At 37.4% G+C, this 17,617-nt stretch overlaps 1 protein-coding gene across 2 annotated transcripts in view; it reads left to right on the top strand.

Annotated features, from left to right (window-relative positions):
- slc24a4a (solute carrier family 24 member 4a) overlaps positions 1-17,617 on the top strand; it is a 40,189-nt gene that overhangs the window by 8,272 nt on the left and 14,300 nt on the right. For both annotated transcript variants that reach the window (XM_067367642.1, XM_067367641.1), the window contains exons 2-7: positions 2,073-2,186; positions 14,032-14,108; positions 14,431-14,505; positions 15,591-15,675; positions 15,760-15,863; positions 16,230-16,304. In XM_067367642.1, coding sequence (XP_067223743.1) covers positions 2,073-2,186; positions 14,032-14,108; positions 14,431-14,505; positions 15,591-15,675; positions 15,760-15,863; positions 16,230-16,304 — 530 coding nt within the window. The remainder of the gene's footprint in view (positions 1-2,072; positions 2,187-14,031; positions 14,109-14,430; positions 14,506-15,590; positions 15,676-15,759; positions 15,864-16,229; positions 16,305-17,617) is intronic.

Here is a 17,617-nt window from a genome sequence, read left to right as displayed (position 1 = left end):
TCTACCGATCGAGTCTAGACCGAACTACCCGACCTCAAAATGTTGTGGGCGGGGCTAAGTTCGGCTGGCATCCAGGCTATGATTGCTCTATACGATGAACAGATTGAATTTAGGCTTTTATTCACATGTAAATATTAATCAACGAAGCTCCAGCATATTTGCTTGACGTGCAAGAATCAATGAGGCTTATTCTCGTGTTACACGGCACGTTTGAGGTTCCGGAAGAGGTTCGTTCTCATGTATCAAGCAGGTTCGGTTGAGCTTCTGTTTGTTCGCTGATATAGCCAAAAAAATTTTCATGATAAAATTTTTCATATCAGTTGATATTATAATTATACTGATAAATGTTAAGTCTTTATTTCGTTCAGGGCAGATTTTTGCTCCTCTGTTAAAGTTGTAGAAACGGTTAATTGTGGTTTTAAACTACCCTTTATTGTCAGAACATGACAAACACATTTTTGATTTCTTTACTCTTTAGTCATTTTCCCTTAACAAAATAAATATCTCAATACAAAAATTAATTTCTTAGTTTCTGCGTGTTTTAACAAGTGATATTGTTTCAAGTCATGAAACAGGTTTGCGTTGCCCGAATTTGATGTGTATCTTCAGCACAGTTTGCAGTGCAGGGTGTAATATTAATATTACATGTTTTGTCTCTTGCTTACATGGCAGTTTTTAACTAAAAATGTACAGATTTCCATGCGTTTTGGCTGATCATTTACATGACAACGGTGTTTTTGGTGCCTGAAAATGCAAACTTTTGAAAACTGGTTTCAAGGTTATGAAAACGGTCTCCATGTAAACAACAAAAACACAATCTGTGAAAACAATGATGTCATGCACATGCATGTTACATGTTCAGTCTATAGTGTTTTCTCATCTAATGACCTGCCAGCAGAATACAGCGTTTGGTTGTTTTCACAGATTTGTGTGAATGGTGATCGTTTTGACAATGGTGTCGTCTGTACACAGAAAACTCAAAAGAAAACCTTCTCTGTTTTAACCATATGTGCAAACGTAATCTTAGAAATACACATTTGATAGTAGTAGTAGTAGCTTGAGTTAATATTGCAGTTGCATATTGCGATAATTATTGTTATTGTTTTATCACCCAGCCCCAAGTACAAGTTATCAGACCACATTGGTGAGAGAATCCAAGAAAGAAAGTAAAGTGTCTGGATTTGAATGTAATGAAAATCCTCAAATTGAACAGATTGCCAACCCTAATTATGGCTACAGCTGCCTTGTCATTCTGCTAGATAATTTCTTTTGTGTTTATACAGAAAATGTATCCATACTTTTTTTAATATTTTTGCCAGAAATTTCATTTTTCGGTGAGCTGTTTCTTTTAATAATATGAATAAACACAGTGTGTTCAGTGATTAACAGCTGTAATGCCAACTGTCCAATAAATATGTCCAACTAAATGTGTGCTATGCACAGTTTCAAAAGATAAATGTGATTATCCCGTTTTTTGGACCTCACTGCATATCCTCATGAAAAAGTCATGTGCTGAAATCAACTACTGAAGCATAGACATGCAGACATGAAATCCTAATTCAAGCTCTGGCTGTTTGGACAGAATGCATGGCTGAATCTTCACACCATTTTTTTTTTTTTTTTTTTTTTTTTTTTTCTCTGATTTTCCCAAAATAAATACCCCCCTTGTGCTGATAACCATGATACAATGCACATCCTGTAGGAACACTGATTAAAACAGAAAGCCAGGCAGATCAAGGCCACAGTATCACACTAACCCCAAGCCTAACCGACAAGTAATTTAGCTAATTGGTTCCAAGTTGTTAACCATGCCTTGATGATGAGTATTTGGGTAGTTGACATGAAATGTAATGCAAGGTGATATACTGAACTTGTAAAGTTTTATTTTAAACAATATTTGTTTGAAGTGATATTTAAACAATATTTGAATGTTTAAGTGAACACTTTTACAGAAATATTTTGTTAATAAAATACTAACACTTACCATTTATACATTACATGTTAGGCCTAAGTTTCTATATCTACAGCTAATTCAGAATATTTTATGTAATTAGATGCATCTTCATTCACAGGTCATGGGCTGGTGCTACAGGAGGGTTTTGCTGTTCCCCGAGATCACATGGGCCGAAGGCTCATGGCCATAGCGGGAGACAATGAGACTGATGAGAAGAACTGCACACAACCAGGTAATGCATAGATCACTTAATTGTATGCAGTGTTTCCCACAGGATTTTGTGAGACAGTGGTGGGTGGACCTTGTTCCTTCTACACACAAGACAATTGTGTAAATTTTAAAGTTAAATTCATAAATCGGGTTCATTCAAAAGTAGACATTTTAAGTTTCCCATAAAAAATACATTTGTTACGTCTGTGCAGCAAGTATATGCTGAGTTTTGGTTCATTTTTGTGACGCACTCAAGTTCACTTGAGACGCCAGAAAACGCTTCCTGTTTGTTTTCATTATTTTACAAAAGCACATTATTGTGAGTTTGAATAAAAGCAAACCATTTTACAGTTTCGAATGTTGGATTACTCTTCTCTATGACCAAAAATGACGGAGTATTAAGTTGAATGCCTTCCAAACTGGCATGCTAACACTGCACCCGAAAACCTACCCGTAGTTTTGGCAACCTGTTCTTCTTAATATTGTTATTGAAAGTTTTCCTTGTTAGACATTGTCCTAACAGGACATGATGCATTAAGATTCCAGCAACAAGCAATTTGTATGTCGACACCAGATGCGACACGACTGCGAGGTGCGAAAAAAATAAATAAAATAAATCAATCAATCAATCAGCTGAGTGTGTGGGCGGGCTTTCTGCAAGGACACTGCATTCACAACAAAATCGATAAGTACATAATCAATTTCACAAACATAACACCATTCATGACATTTTAACATTATTAAAAAATGTGACAATCTTTGTCATAAAATACATTTGAGTTCACAACTTGAACGTTGTTACCTTTTATTTTCAATATCTGAGGTAAATTATCAATTGTCGCTTTCAGTATGGCTATAATGTTCACGCTAAATGTTCAAACTCGCATTAAATTCTAACATTAAATAAAGCACATATAATCAGTACTTGAGATGATTATTGTCATATTTGTATGTCATATTTCTATTTTGCAGAAATAGAAGCAGTTTCTAAAATACAATCCTGTCACTCATTGCGTATCACCATTGCAGCTGGTTAGGTCGACAACTCTGATTAACATGGAAAAGATACCATCATGTCTGGTTAGGACACAGTGTTAGAAATTAAATGTATTCCACATAATGAAATTTCAATGTCTTTGATTTATTGTGTGCGTCCCTTGGCCCACACTTTTGTCTATTGTCACATATATTGACAAGGCAATGCTGATAGACATAAATCTTGAATGAAATGTAATCTATGCATGAAAATGTCAATGGAATGGAGCCGGTCCTGCCAACTTATTGAAATGAATTGTTCCAACAGTAAATTAAGCTGGAAGTCTTTATCGCTCGGGAAAGCTTTGTGGAAAGACAAAAGAATTGTAAGGGAAAGATTTGTGATTATGAGAGGAATGGATCTGTGGCTTTTCTTTGTGTGTTCTATAAATGGAAGCAGGAAGGCTATTTTTAGATGTTTGTCTCCTCGACATTGCTGTGACCATTGGAGATGCTAGGGAAGATGAGACCAGATCTTCAGATATATCTTGGGAGTCCTGGCATCTCAGGGCCCCAGGGATCCCTCATTAAGCGGCTCGTATTTGCCGAGCACTACAGTTTGGTGTGTCTTTGTGTGTGTGTGTGACCCTGCGTGCACTGCGATGTAAGATTCTGGAACGTTTCAGGGGTTGTGTCTCTATTAGTCGTGAGCTGAATAAGTTGGTCATCGCGGGCTGATGAAATCTGCCCTTTCAATTTGCTCTCTGCCCATAATGAATGTTTCAATGTCTCTGGGTGTGTGGAGCAGCACCGCTTTCAGGCACATTTGCTCAGCGGTACGCCATGCGCCGTTGTCAAACGCTGACATCATGGATCTTGGTCTTGCTGCTCCCAGCCAGAATGTGAGCGAGCAGTGATCTGAGGTCTTTGCCAGCTACATGAGTGAGAAGGGAGAAGAAAGATGAGATATGTCCATCTCCGTCAGCAACCCTCAGAGCTGAAGGCCAGGTGGAGGTCACGTCGGCTGTCACTATTGTGAAACATTCCCTCCTGCATTTATGTCCCGCTGCGTGTGAGTTTGTGAAGAGCACTTTCTTTTTGTAATGTAATGCTGACTAGGTTGGTTGTTGTTTTTTATGAATTAAAGTAGTTGGCGGTGTTAAAGGATTAGCTCACTTCAGAATTAAAATTTCCTGATAATTTACACACCCCCATGTCATCCAAGATGTTTATGTCTGTCTGTCTTCAGTCGAAAAGAAATTAAGGTTTTTGAGGAAAACATTCCAGGATTTTTCTCCATATAATGGGGTTCAACAGATTGACGGTCCAAATGTCAGTTTCAGTGCAGCTTCAAAGAGCTCTACATGATCCCAGACGAGGAATAGGTGTTGTCTAGCAAAACGATCAGTCATTTTCTTTAAATAAAAATGTATATACTTTTTAACCACACATTCTCATCTTGCATTGTTCTGTGATGCACCACGCATTACGTAATCACATTGGAAAGGTCACACATGACGTAGGTCAAACGCCCTTTACAAAAAAAAAAGGTAAAACGAGTTTTTCATCCTAAAAATACTATATGGAGAAAAATCCTGGAATGTTTTCCTCAAAAACCTTAAGTTCTTTTCGACTAACAGACGGACATTAACCTCTTTGACATGGGGGTGAGAATTTTAAACCCAACTTTTTGGGTGGCTTTCACAGATACAGGTGTGATACTTTAGCACAACTAATTCAGTAATATCTGTCTGATGATAAAGGTATTTTCTGAATTCCATTCCTTTAAAATCAAACCTTTTGAGTTGGAAAATATCCAGTCAACATTTAGTGTTTATTTTGCAGAATGTCTCCCTGTGGTAAAAATGCTGATTATTTCTATACAGCTTTTAGTTTCATTTGAGCTCCAGCCCAGATCTATGGTGGCTTCTTTCCAAAATGCATCAGAGCAGCAGTCCAGCAACATCTTATGTTTTTATGTTACCATTGTTCATCCCTTGCTTAGACATCAACACAATGCCCACACATACCTAAAGCTACAGTATAATTGAATAAAGGTGAACGAGTTAAACATTTTCTCTTGAGAGGTTTAGCGTCTGCCCTTATATTGTCATTAAATTAAGGTGTTTCACAAACCATCATCACTAAATTATACACTCGCAGTCTAAAACATGATGATGTTGCGATGTTCTGGCAAATAATAACGTACTCACAGAAGAAAAGTCGACATTAAAATCAACCAGCCTTGGTTATTAGCTTTGTGATATTTAGAAGCAGGTAAATGTGAAATTCGATGATGCCACAATAATCAGCCGATGTGCAAAGTGGTGGCGCATTCAAGTACTGATACAGCAATCTCTGTGAAAGCTTGCACAGACTACACTTAAGCAATTTGTCTCGCAACTTTGTGGTCAGAATTTTCATCCATCTAAAAGTAGTGAGGAGCAATTATTTCGTAGACATTTCTGTAAACAGTCTTGAGTATAGAGAATATCATGTTTACCTTATACTAAGTGCCTCTCAAATATCTTTTAAAGATTTTATGCCACGCACCGTGCACTCTTTGGTGAAATGTAGCGTTTGCTTCTTCCTCTGAACTCACTAGCTATGTCTCCATCCATGCATAAATTCTAAAAATTTGCATAATCTACGATGGAAACACTTTTACCAAATAATTTCCTTGATGCGCATCAAAAAAGACCTGTGATTTTGCGATGGGCCGCAAAATGCTGTTTTAATCATTCTATAATGCCTGAGCAAGGTCTGTCGTTAAAGTGGTTTGATATAATTACCTCCCAGAAACACCTCACATGACTACGTTCACAAACACCTGGCATCTGAATGCAAGATAACATGACAGCATTTGTGTTTCATCTGCACATTCTGAGACGCAAGTAATTATATACGAAATGAGATATATATATATATTATATATAATATATAATCGCAAATTATATATATAATCGCAAATGTTCCGAACTTGTGCCCAAGTTTAATTCACACCCTTGCTACTGTAGCTGCTTGAGTACTCGGTAAACACTCCTTCATAGCAGACTGATTAAAGTCAATTGCACACTGACTCACGGAAGTTGCTTAGCAATCAGCCAATCAAATTGGAGTTGGCCAGATCCTGCCATTTCTGCATGTAATATACATACAGTCCCTAAGCTGTCCATGGACACTTTCTGAAGCTGAGACTATAGGGTAGGTTGTCATCGATACGCTTAAGTTTCTCTTTTTGCTAAATAAGAGTTTCCTTTATTGTCAGTTGGTGTGAAGGGAGTTGATATGATTTGATGCGATGAGGACATCACACCAATCTCTTCAGAATGACATGAAACGCATCTAATAAAAACGCACACACACATAGCACACAGAATTCAAACATGTACAATTCAATTAGCATGCACAATTCAATATATAGCTGTAAAGAGAAGATATTTTGCTTGGTTTTGTAACGGGAGAATCGCACTGAACAGGCATTCACATAGGCAAACAAGCAGGTGCTTTGATGAGAGTGGCATCCATTATGTTTGTGCTCCTCAGAAGCTGCTCCAATCAATAAGTAATCTGAAAGAGAGAGAGCGCTCAGACAGTCTGGGTTGGATGCCAGCTTGTTGACTGAAATTTGAATAAGCAGAATGCTCCTGTGCCTGAAGAGGGGTTATTTTAGGAACTTGCATATTTACAGACTGGAAAAGATTGATCGAATCATTCGTAAGGAAAAAGGTAGTGTGTTTGCGCTTTGTGTGTGCACTTTTAAGATGTGACATAACTGCAAGCTCAGGTACTGACAAATAGGTTAATACACTATTCAACAGCTTTACAGTTATACAGCATATCTCATAAAGAAAACATATCGTTTCAGCTGGAGGCTTGTCAGATAGAGCTGGGGCTCGAGGCGGCATTGTATTTCATCCAGAATTAATGGTGCTCTTTACGGATTGTTCCTGCATGTGAACTATGCAGTTTATTCAGTAAAAGACTATTTATTGACCTTTTAAATGCTTACAGACCTTGACTGGTGTAATTCTGCTCGCAAATCAAGCAGTAAATAAGTTGTATGTTGGGTTGTAATCACTGGCAATAACCCTACAGTTAAACATGAAACGGCATTTGCAACATAACCACCTCCACAGGATGGCTAGCTTGGCCCATTCCTGCAATCATTGATGTCCAGCCCACCTTGAGAGTCCTATAGGAGCACACTTTGCATAAGATTGCACCCTCTTGCAGAATCTGCAAGATGTTTATCATTTTAAAAAATAAATAAAATGAATTATTATAATTTTTTTTAATTTAGGACTGATGTTTACATGTATTCCACAAGATGGCTAATAGCTGAATTCACCCAAAATCAAAGTTCAAAAGTTGTCCTCTTGGTTATCTCTTGTTCTAATTCTGTGACAACAGGGAAAGCCACACCTATAACTACACTGAAAATGATTTCAACCATATCATCCCACTATGATTTTTAATGATGACTGATGCCAATCTGCATCCACCTGACTGTACAGAGTGTGAGCTTTTAAAAGCGGTCAGTGACATAACTGCAGTGTGCACTTACAGTAACAACATTGCTGTCTGTTGGTATGGACCCTAGTCTATTTATGAATCTTGGTGTAAATGGGTCTTAACTCTTGTATATGGCATTGATTGATAGACATAGCGAATACCGAATTCAGAACAACTGTATTAAAAAAAGGTAAATATGGTTTTGACTTCCTTTTCTATGACAAGTAGGTGTCAGAAACAAAAAGATGTAGAAAAATCAGAAAAACCTGCTTACTTTTGCACAAGCGCCACCTACTGTCAGAGAGTGAATTGGCAATTTCATTCAGCATCGGCCATTTTTAACCATTGCTCTAAACAGACAAATCGTACATTCTTTTGCTCATTGAGTTCAAAAGTGGTAATGTGATGTTGGGATCCATCTTGCCACTAAAGACAGTTGCAAACATTGGTGCTCAAGAAGGCAGTGCACTGTAGTGAATGCATTATTAAATTATGTTTTATTAACGTAGTTCAGGAGGATCAAGTCAAATAAGCTACCCAATCATTATGTCATCTTAATGATTACGTCATCTCAACCAGCTGTCAACAATCTGTAATCAACGTATCTACCCAATCGGCATGCGTTCAGGCCTGTATATAATCACAGTCAAACTCACCCAAGGATCCTCGACAGTTTCCAGAATCCCTCCACCACCCCGTCTCCTCACACTCTCTGGATTACTTCATATAATCTAAAAGGGGGGGTACTCTGTGTTCGGGCCGATTACCGAGCTCGGAGCCCTCTCCCCGGACAGCATGCCAAATACGTTTACCAATTTATTTACCTGACTTATTTGTAAGTGTGAACTCGTGAACAAAGGTTATGTAAACTTTTAAGCTCCACAAAAAAGTAGCATGTAGTATATGCCGTTCTAAACACATCCTATGATTTCTTGCATAAGGCAGAGACTCTAACATGCTACACTGTCACTGAAAACCACACACATCCAGCTCAGCACAGTACAGTATGTCCAGCTGTAAGGCACTGATCCTGCCATGTGTTTACATCAGGACAGACGTTGATGGATAAGGTCATCAGATGACAAGAGACAATGAAACGCATACTGTCTCTCTCTCTCTGCCTGAGATGCTTCTCCACAGTAACTCATACTATATGTGCTTTGGGTTTGTAGCTACTATATGAACAATATATGTGCTTGTACTGTATATTGTTCACCATTTGTTTGCGGACACCGACAAAGCCTCCACCTGAAAGTACTGTCATGATGTCCACAGAGACAGAGTTTGTTTTTAATGGTATCGTCATTAATAATTGATGCAGCATGCCAGAGCTCCAAAGGACTTTAATGGATTTACCTGCAAGAGATTGTGACGCTTCGCATAAGTGCATCAACCTGGAGAAAAACAAATTCCACTGTCAACAAACAGCAGGTCCTGCTGAATACCACATGAATCCGATCCTGCAGAAGCAACACCTCTGGAAAATGGTTTCTTCATCCTGCATATAGGCTGATATTTAATCATATTTACTCGTGTTTATATACATGTTTTTAAACCTCATGTTTATAAACGCCTAAACCTCATCTCTTCTCTTGTCAAGAAATATAATTGAAATATTTGATTAATCAATCGACATACATGGAGCTAATGTCCAAGTATGAAATAAAAGCCTAAAAAATTAATCTTGTCATATAAAGTGATTATGCTTCTTCAGAAGACTTGGGTTGTGTATAAGTACAACCATTAACTTCATTATGTGGAACACACACAAAAATTGTCTGCACAATGAAAGTCATTGAGGTTCAGTATTTTGGACTCCATCGACTTTTTTTTATTTATTTTTTTTTCTTCATATTTATGAAACTTAATCACGTGCCTTGAGGAAGGATGTGCTTTTCCAAATGACCAGTGGCGTCCATGTCCCTTATAACAATGTAACTCACTGCTTCACTACCACAGTAAAATGCATCGTTGAACCAATCAACTAGCTAGTCACAACTTTTTCCCGAAACTGTATTGTCGCAAACCTGTCGTTCAGCCACATTGATGATGTTATGCAGGTGGAGTAAGTAATGGGAACCAGAACAGAGATTTGTTGGTGGACTGTTTGATTTGGGTCCACCTATTGATGGCTTCATATCCTCCAAGAATGCCCTAGCAATTATTTACCAACACCCTGCAATGACCCACAACACTGTAGCATCATGGTGGTCTTGGCTTATTCCATAGCGCCAAGCAGTTCAGTTCTTTTGGATGTGGCTGCTGTGAAATTCTGGAGTCTCTGTATTTTGTTTCTGTGTGTATGTGTGATGGGTTGTACATGATACTCTCTCTATGTCTGCATGTGCTCTGTGGGTTCTCTCAAGAGACGACCTTGAGGGTGTCCTCTCCTCGTGATATGGGAGGGACGAGCTGTTGGAAGGGAAATGACTTTCTTCCGCTTGATGGATAAAATGTTGGGATTGTTCGTTTGTTCTCAACCCTTCAGATAATGACGATGGAAGCGATGATGGTGCTTGTGATAAAACATCATGCCACAATTGCTGTCATTTATGATAGATTACTTCTTAACGGCGAGAGCTATTAGTGCCACGAGTGTTTTAATGCGCTCTTCAGACTGAAAAATGTGTTGGCAGTAGAAGATTTTCAAGCCTTTCAAGATGCATTCACAGCAGATTCTTTTATTACTGGTGTTTGCTTTGATGGATAATAATACGGGTGGACAAGTCTCAGACTGGCATTAAAGGGATAGTTCACCCAAAAATGAAAATTTGATGTTTATCTGCTTACCCCCAGGGCATCCAAGATGTAGGTGACTTTGTTTCTTCAGTAGAACACAAATGATTTTTTATTTTTATTTTTTTTAACTCCAACCGTTGCCGTCTGTCAGTCAAATAATGCAAGTGGATGGGAACTTCTACTATAAGAGTAAATAAAACTGGTCTGATCGTGCTCTGACAATGGCAGTGATGTCTATCACTCGTTGAAGTATAAGTGCAAGACATCACTGCCGTTGTCAGAGCGCTATCAGACCTCACTAAGCGTATGCTGAACGCAGTTGGACATAGTGGTGTTTTAGAGGTAAAAAATTATATAAATACGGTTTATCGCACAAACCGATCATTTCGTGTCTTAGGACATCAATGTGTTATCACGAGCCGCAGGGCTTAATTTGGACTTGTCTATGCAAGTTTTATTTACTCTTAAAGTAGAAGTTCCCATCCACTCACATTATTTGACTGACAGGTGGCAACAGTTGGAGTTAAAAATCATCATTTGTGTTCTACTGAAGAAACAAAGTCACCTACATTTTGGATGCGCTGGGGGTAAGCAGATAAACATCAGATTTTCATTTTTGGGTGAACTATCCCTTTTTAAGCAGGGTTCCAAGCCATATATAGCACCCAGAATATCATGGAGACTTGCCATCCCAAAGAACCACTCATGTTGTCTTCAAAAAATGTAGTGGGATAACATTTCTATTTTATTTATATATTTTTGTGTTTGTAGAATGCAAGCCCAAACAGTGGGCTTCATTCATAAAACTTTAGTAAATATACAGTTAAGTCTGATGTCACACGGCAGAGCTTCCGTTATTTTCTTGTGGAAACGCTCTATTTCATACCACAAGAAAATAACAAATGGTGCTAAAACACACACATAATGTGATTGTAATACAACCAAAAAATTATAATCATAACTTTTATCTCAATACCAAAATCCCAGATGTCCAGACAGTGGTTAATCTTTTATAAATCGTTAAAATATAAGTCTGTGACGCTGTGAGCTGTAGACTGTAAGTATTTGAAGTGTTTAACTTTTATAAAATGTTAAGCATGTAATATGAATAAATAGGCCGTCGTGATGGCATTCTCAAGTGAAATGAAACGAGGCTTGGACCCATAAACGTTCGTTACGTCACAACTTAACAAGGTGTAAATTCAGAGTAATTAATTATTCATAAAATAGATCAATTTTAATCCATCCGAGATGATTTGACAGATGCCAGATCTTCTAATCGTGATAACTGAACTGAACTGGTTCTTCAAACTAATTTGTGGATTGGATTAACATATCTGGGTTAAATTGTCTGCAATTACTGCGTGTTCTTGTTCCTCGAAAAGGGCAAATGTATTTAAAATTAAATAAAACCAAGATCAAGTTATCTGCAACTCCTGCTATAATACTATTCAAATTAATGCACAGGCTGACAGATTTTAAGTATCAAATCCGCTTAAAAAGATGCAATCTAATCCTGTTTACATGAAATAAGCCTGCTCCCGAGCAGGTTTAAGCTTATAGACCTGTTGCTATGACAGCAACTCTGGGATGAGCTTCGAAGAGCCAAACAATCCAAGATCATGCCAAATCGTCAACAATCAAAAATGAGTTTGTGACGTACAAAGAACGGACCCCTGGATTTACAAACTGTTCATTAACCTCAGATTTTGTAGTTAAACATGTGCATGTTGATCAATTCCAATTCTGGGGACACCAGAGACTTATATTACATCTTGTGAAAAGGGGTATAATAGATCCTCTTTAACCCTTTAAGACCGGATGGAGCGTCGGCGCTCCCATTTGCATGTCTCTCTTTAAGAGCCAATAAAAACCTGACCCATATAGGTAGCACAATTTTTTTGCATACAATACCAGAGACTGTACACGTTCAGATCAAGCCTTCAACATGCTTCTGTCGTGTTTGCACCCTCTGAGTCGGAGTAATATGCGTTTACAACAAAAACGGCACAGCCGCTAAATGAATACAAATATGTAGATTTCACATGCTCATAAATTTCATGAAAAATGCACAGATCATAGAAAATGGCACATCATTATTTAAAGCAGATTCTCACTATTAAAATTATTAAATGATTTAACATACTTCCGGGATGCAGTGTGTATCCAATGTTCCCAGACCCATCCAATGTGGAATAACACAAAATAGGGATCATCTTTTTAATGCATCTAACCACTCATAACGAGTGATGAGAAGTGCCTCTAAACCGGAGTTTACCGCCCATGGGCGCCACCTGGCTGCGAAAAAATGAATAGCAATTTATTCAACTATACTTTATGCTATCACTACAAAATTTGAACCAGATGCTGCTCGCATGTAGGAGAGCATCACCAAAAAAAACTTGTAATTTGACTTTTATCAGCAGTTTCTCAGCATGAAAATGTCCAAATGTAATTCATATTTTCTAAATATTTAAAAAGGGTTCTATAAAATGATACATACCTTTTGACTCTCCTTGCTACAGTTGTGGAGTTATGAGTCTTTTGTGTGTCGCTCGCAAAAAGATTTTTTTTTTTTTTTTTTTTTTTTTAAAGCCTTCAGGGGCCAGTTGCATAAACTTAGTCACTATATTAAGACTGTCTTAAGAACTAGTTTGACCAACTTGCAATTAACCAAGGGGTAATCAATATTATTTTTCCAATCTACCTTTTTATGTAATGGACTTTAAAAAATTAGGACTACTCTTCAAGAAAAGTGTCTTAACTTTTAAGACTAGTCTAAGTGGTTTATGCAACCGGACCCAGGTCTTAAACCTTGTGTTATTGTTAGACTAGTGGGGTAACTGCTTATTTACCTTGACTGTTATAGTAGAACTGACCCTTATAAGCCCACATGTTTTATTTTAATTCATATAGTTTATTTTATTTTATTTTTTTGACATTTTTACTTCAGAAAAATTTCACTGCAGATAGACTTGTCATGGGGAAGTGACCCCATTAAACCCACTTATTATATAAGCTAGGGCTGGGCGATATATCGAATGCTTTTTCAGAGGGTTAAGCCAACATATAAGATTTATTTATCTGCCTGTTTTAACTTTAAATATCAACCAAATCATAAAAGAAATTGGATTGCAAATAGGCATTTCATAGGGCAAATGACCCTATGCATCATACGCACATTTTAATTAATTTAATTTCCTTTATATTTTTTATTTATTTGTACAATTACTGTAGTTGCATTAAAGCTTTGCTGTTTGAGAAGCACTACAGCAATGTTTTTTTGTTGTTGTTGTTGTTTTGTTTTTCTAAAGTCTGGTATTGACACTGTGTGTGGAAATTCATATTGCGTTAACCTAGTCAACCCACCCAGATCCAAGAATACTAGGTGTAGTGAGCAAGGCATCCCTCTAGCAAAGCTCCATGTTGATGCACCCCTGAATAGTCTCTCTGATGATTAAGTCGTTTGTCCCTTTAGGCATGATTTATATTCTGGTGCCCACACATTTTAATCGTTCCTTGGAATCTCATGCAGATCTGGTTTTATGGACTGTGCTATCAGGTTTTTATCTAGATCATTTTTATGGAAAGTGACAACTTGCGCCAAAGTGACACTTTCTTTCTCATTTCCAATGCAGCCATCCACGAGTTCCCCGAGGATGTATTCACCAACAAACAGCGTACGCAAGGAGCTGTCCTGCTACACATATTTGCGGTAGGAGAGCTTTGTGTGCACACGTCAATCAACATCTAGCCTTACTCGCCAGTTGACCTTGTCATCCAGGATAAATGGTGCATGTCTGACAATTTTATGACAATTATAAATAGTTTGTCAGCGCTTGTCATCATTTGTGACTGGTCATGAGTTTGGTCACTATGAGTTCACAGCGCTGAGGCCACCCTGTCAACAACTGCTTATAGATCAGAAGACCACTTAGATGCAGCTTAAATTATTTCTGCACATCAACCCCATTATGGTGCATCTCATTTTTGTCTGTCTTTAATGGTTTTTTTGTGGTTTCTGCTTCCCATTTCAGGCTTTATATATGTTTCTGGCCCTTGCTATTGTCTGTGACGACTACTTTGTGACCTCTCTAGAGAAGATCTGTGAGGTGAGAATAAATGTACAGCGGTAAACCCAGAATTTCCCACACATCCTGTAATGCTGAGTATTAGATCCTATAATACTAATTTGCAACTCTTATAGGTCAGGATGGTTGGTTTGTGAGTTTTAAGTTTTAATTTTTTTTTTTTTTGCTCAAATATTTAACAGGCAGAGCTTTAAGGGGGATTACATTAGAAATGCAAGGTTAAAGGTTATAGTTATTCAGCTGATTTATTTTTTGAATGTCAGTTACTCTGCATTTAGAAATATGCCTGATTAGTGACATGACCCTAAAACCAGCCTAATTATATAGTGTTCCTTAAAGGGATAGTAAAAAAAATTGTGCCATTTATTTACTCCCTTCATGTAGCGTAATTTTTGAAGAAGTTTTATGTAGATCTTTTCGATGCAGTGACACTGTGCATCGACTGATTTTATGCTTCTTTAAGGAACAAACACCACAAGTGAGTCATATAGGGGAGTAGTGAAATGCATGTAACTTAGTTACGTATTTTAAATGGGTGGTAATCAAATTAGTTACAACCGAAAAGTATTTTAGATTACCAAAGTGATTACGAATTTTAATGTCTATTTTTAACAAAATATGAGGGATCATATAATTGCATGTTGTTGTTATTATTTAGTACTGTTTCACAAAACAGATGTTTACATATACTCCACAACACAAAATGACTTAATTTTATAAAAATTGCCCATTTCAAAAATGTACACACCCCTGAATCTTGGGTTATCCACGTTTTCATGTTTTATGATTAGTTGTTTGTGAGTCCCTTGTAATTGTTAAACAAGGTAATTGTGACTCTTTATCTCACAATTCGGACTTTTTTTCTTACAAACCCACAATTTTATAGTCAGAATTGCGTGATAACTTGCAGTTCTGACCTTTTTCCTTGCAATTGCGAGTTTATGTCTCTCAATTCTAACTTATTTTCTCGCAATTGCTTCATGCTTCTCATTTCCAGTTCATAGTGTTAAAGTAATGACAATCTCCTTTTAGAGTGAATGACTAGCAGCTAATTGTGGCACTCACCTATCCTCTGTGTGAATCTCCACATTCCTCCCATCCATTAGAAACTGCACCTGAGTGAAGATGTAGCAGGAGCGACCTTCATGGCAGCTGGAAGCTCCGCCCCAGAGCTGTTTGCCTCTATAATTGGTGAGCCACACATACATGTGCTTGTATATGCATTAATCATGTGACAACAGATGCTGTGGATTAGAATCCTCTTGTTTTTTGCAGGTGTGTTCATTACACATGGAGATGTGGGGGTGGGAACCATTGTGGGCTCAGCAGTGTTCAACATCCTGTGCATCATCGGCGTGTGTGGGATATTTGCGGGGCAGGTGAGCTGAGCTCTATATTACAGCTTGCCTCCTTCAGAGCTGGTGCCACACTTGACCTTTTCATCTTTTCATCTGAGCATTACAATGTGAAAATTGCTCTCCAGGCTTGCTTTTTTGTTTTTCCCCTCTCATTTCAAAGAGTTTTTGAAGGCAAATTTTTAAAAATAAATCCATGTAAGAGTTGGACCACTATAAATGCAGGATTTACAGAAAAACCTTTTTAAAGTACATCACTACTGTTTTTTTTTTTGTTTGTTTGTTTGTTTGTTTTTTTTTTCTTTTGAGAAATTAAACCGTTGACCCTAATAATTAAAAAAAGAAAATTGTTGCTTTTGTTGACTTCTTCTGTTTCCCTTCCCCATCTAGGTTGTTTATCTCACCAAGTATGCTGTATTCAGAGACTCGATCTACTACATTTTTTCTGTGATTGCCCTTATTACAGTAAGTGTTAATCTAATGAGATCTGGCAATTAAGTGGTACAATAAAAAAGGTTCTGGAAGTAAAAATCACATTAACTTTCTCCACAGAGAAACTGATCATTAGCAATAACACAACTTTTAGGACAAATGTGCTATGAGCTCTGAGGTTGTTAAACTATGGCTGAGAAGCCTTTATGAAGAAAATGTAAATGATGCCGGCAGAAGTTGCTGTCATTTTGCTAGAGTGTTTCTAGATGGGCCAGTAACCACTTTGAACACTCAAATCTTCTTGTGGTAGTTCTAAGATGCTGTTAAGCATGTAATTTAAAATTAGCAAAAGATTTCAACTCCCATTAAGCATTGTGAATTATATAATGGACTCAGTCTACCTGCACTCCTGAACAACTTGTACATCCGTTTATTAGGGCTGTGCAATTAATCGATTAATTGATTTCAATTTTGGCTTCCAACAACTATAAAACAAAATAATCAAGGTAAAACGACTATTGTACCGCTCACACAGCGGTGTGCTTTAGTTCGTCCCCAAGCCAAACTTAAAGGATTAGTTCACTTCAGAATTAAAATTTCCTGATAATTTACTCACCCCCATGTCATCCAAGATGTTTGTCTTTTTCTTCCGTCAAAAAGAAATTAAGGTTTTTAAGGAAAACATTCCAGGATTTTTCACTATTTTGGACTTCAGAAGTTACCAACAGGTTGAAGGTCCAAATGTCAGTTGTAGTGCAGCTTCAAAGAGCTCTAAACGATCCTAGACAAGGAATAAGGGTCTTATCTAGCGAAACGATTGGCTATTTTCTAAAAAATAAATAAATAATTTACTTTTAACCACAAATGCTCATCTTGCACTTGCACAGGAATACTTCTCCATCTGAAAGCCAGAGGACGCTCTCCCACAGAAACTCCAAATATGCCCTACCATAGAAGTAGATAAAACGCATAATTCCAGGAAATCCCTATGGGCATCAAACCAAAGATTAAATCACTTTGATTAAACATGACTAATAAACATACAACTGCCTTATTCTGTGTAAGAATCATCTGATAGATGTACATTATAAGCAACTCACTCAAACTTGCAGTGCTTTCAGATGGATTAGCATTTGGAGCCATACTTCATTGACAAGCTGTGCAGCCTTTGCGATTTTTATAATCTCACTAAGAATCACGTTTAAGCGTGATTTCAATGGTATTTTTCGTATTGTGCAATTAAATCATTCAGCCCTGGTTTGGATCTAGTCATTATTGACCTTTTTTTTTTTTTTTGTGTGTGTGTATATATCTTTGAAGTAAATGCAGGAAAAACACTTAAAGGA

This window comes from Chanodichthys erythropterus, chromosome 18, assembly GCF_024489055.1.
Source record: "Chanodichthys erythropterus isolate Z2021 chromosome 18, ASM2448905v1, whole genome shotgun sequence".
In the NCBI taxonomy this organism is placed as follows: Eukaryota; Metazoa; Chordata; class Actinopteri; order Cypriniformes; family Xenocyprididae; genus Chanodichthys; species Chanodichthys erythropterus.
This window is presented reverse-complemented; position numbering and strand designations above follow the sequence as displayed.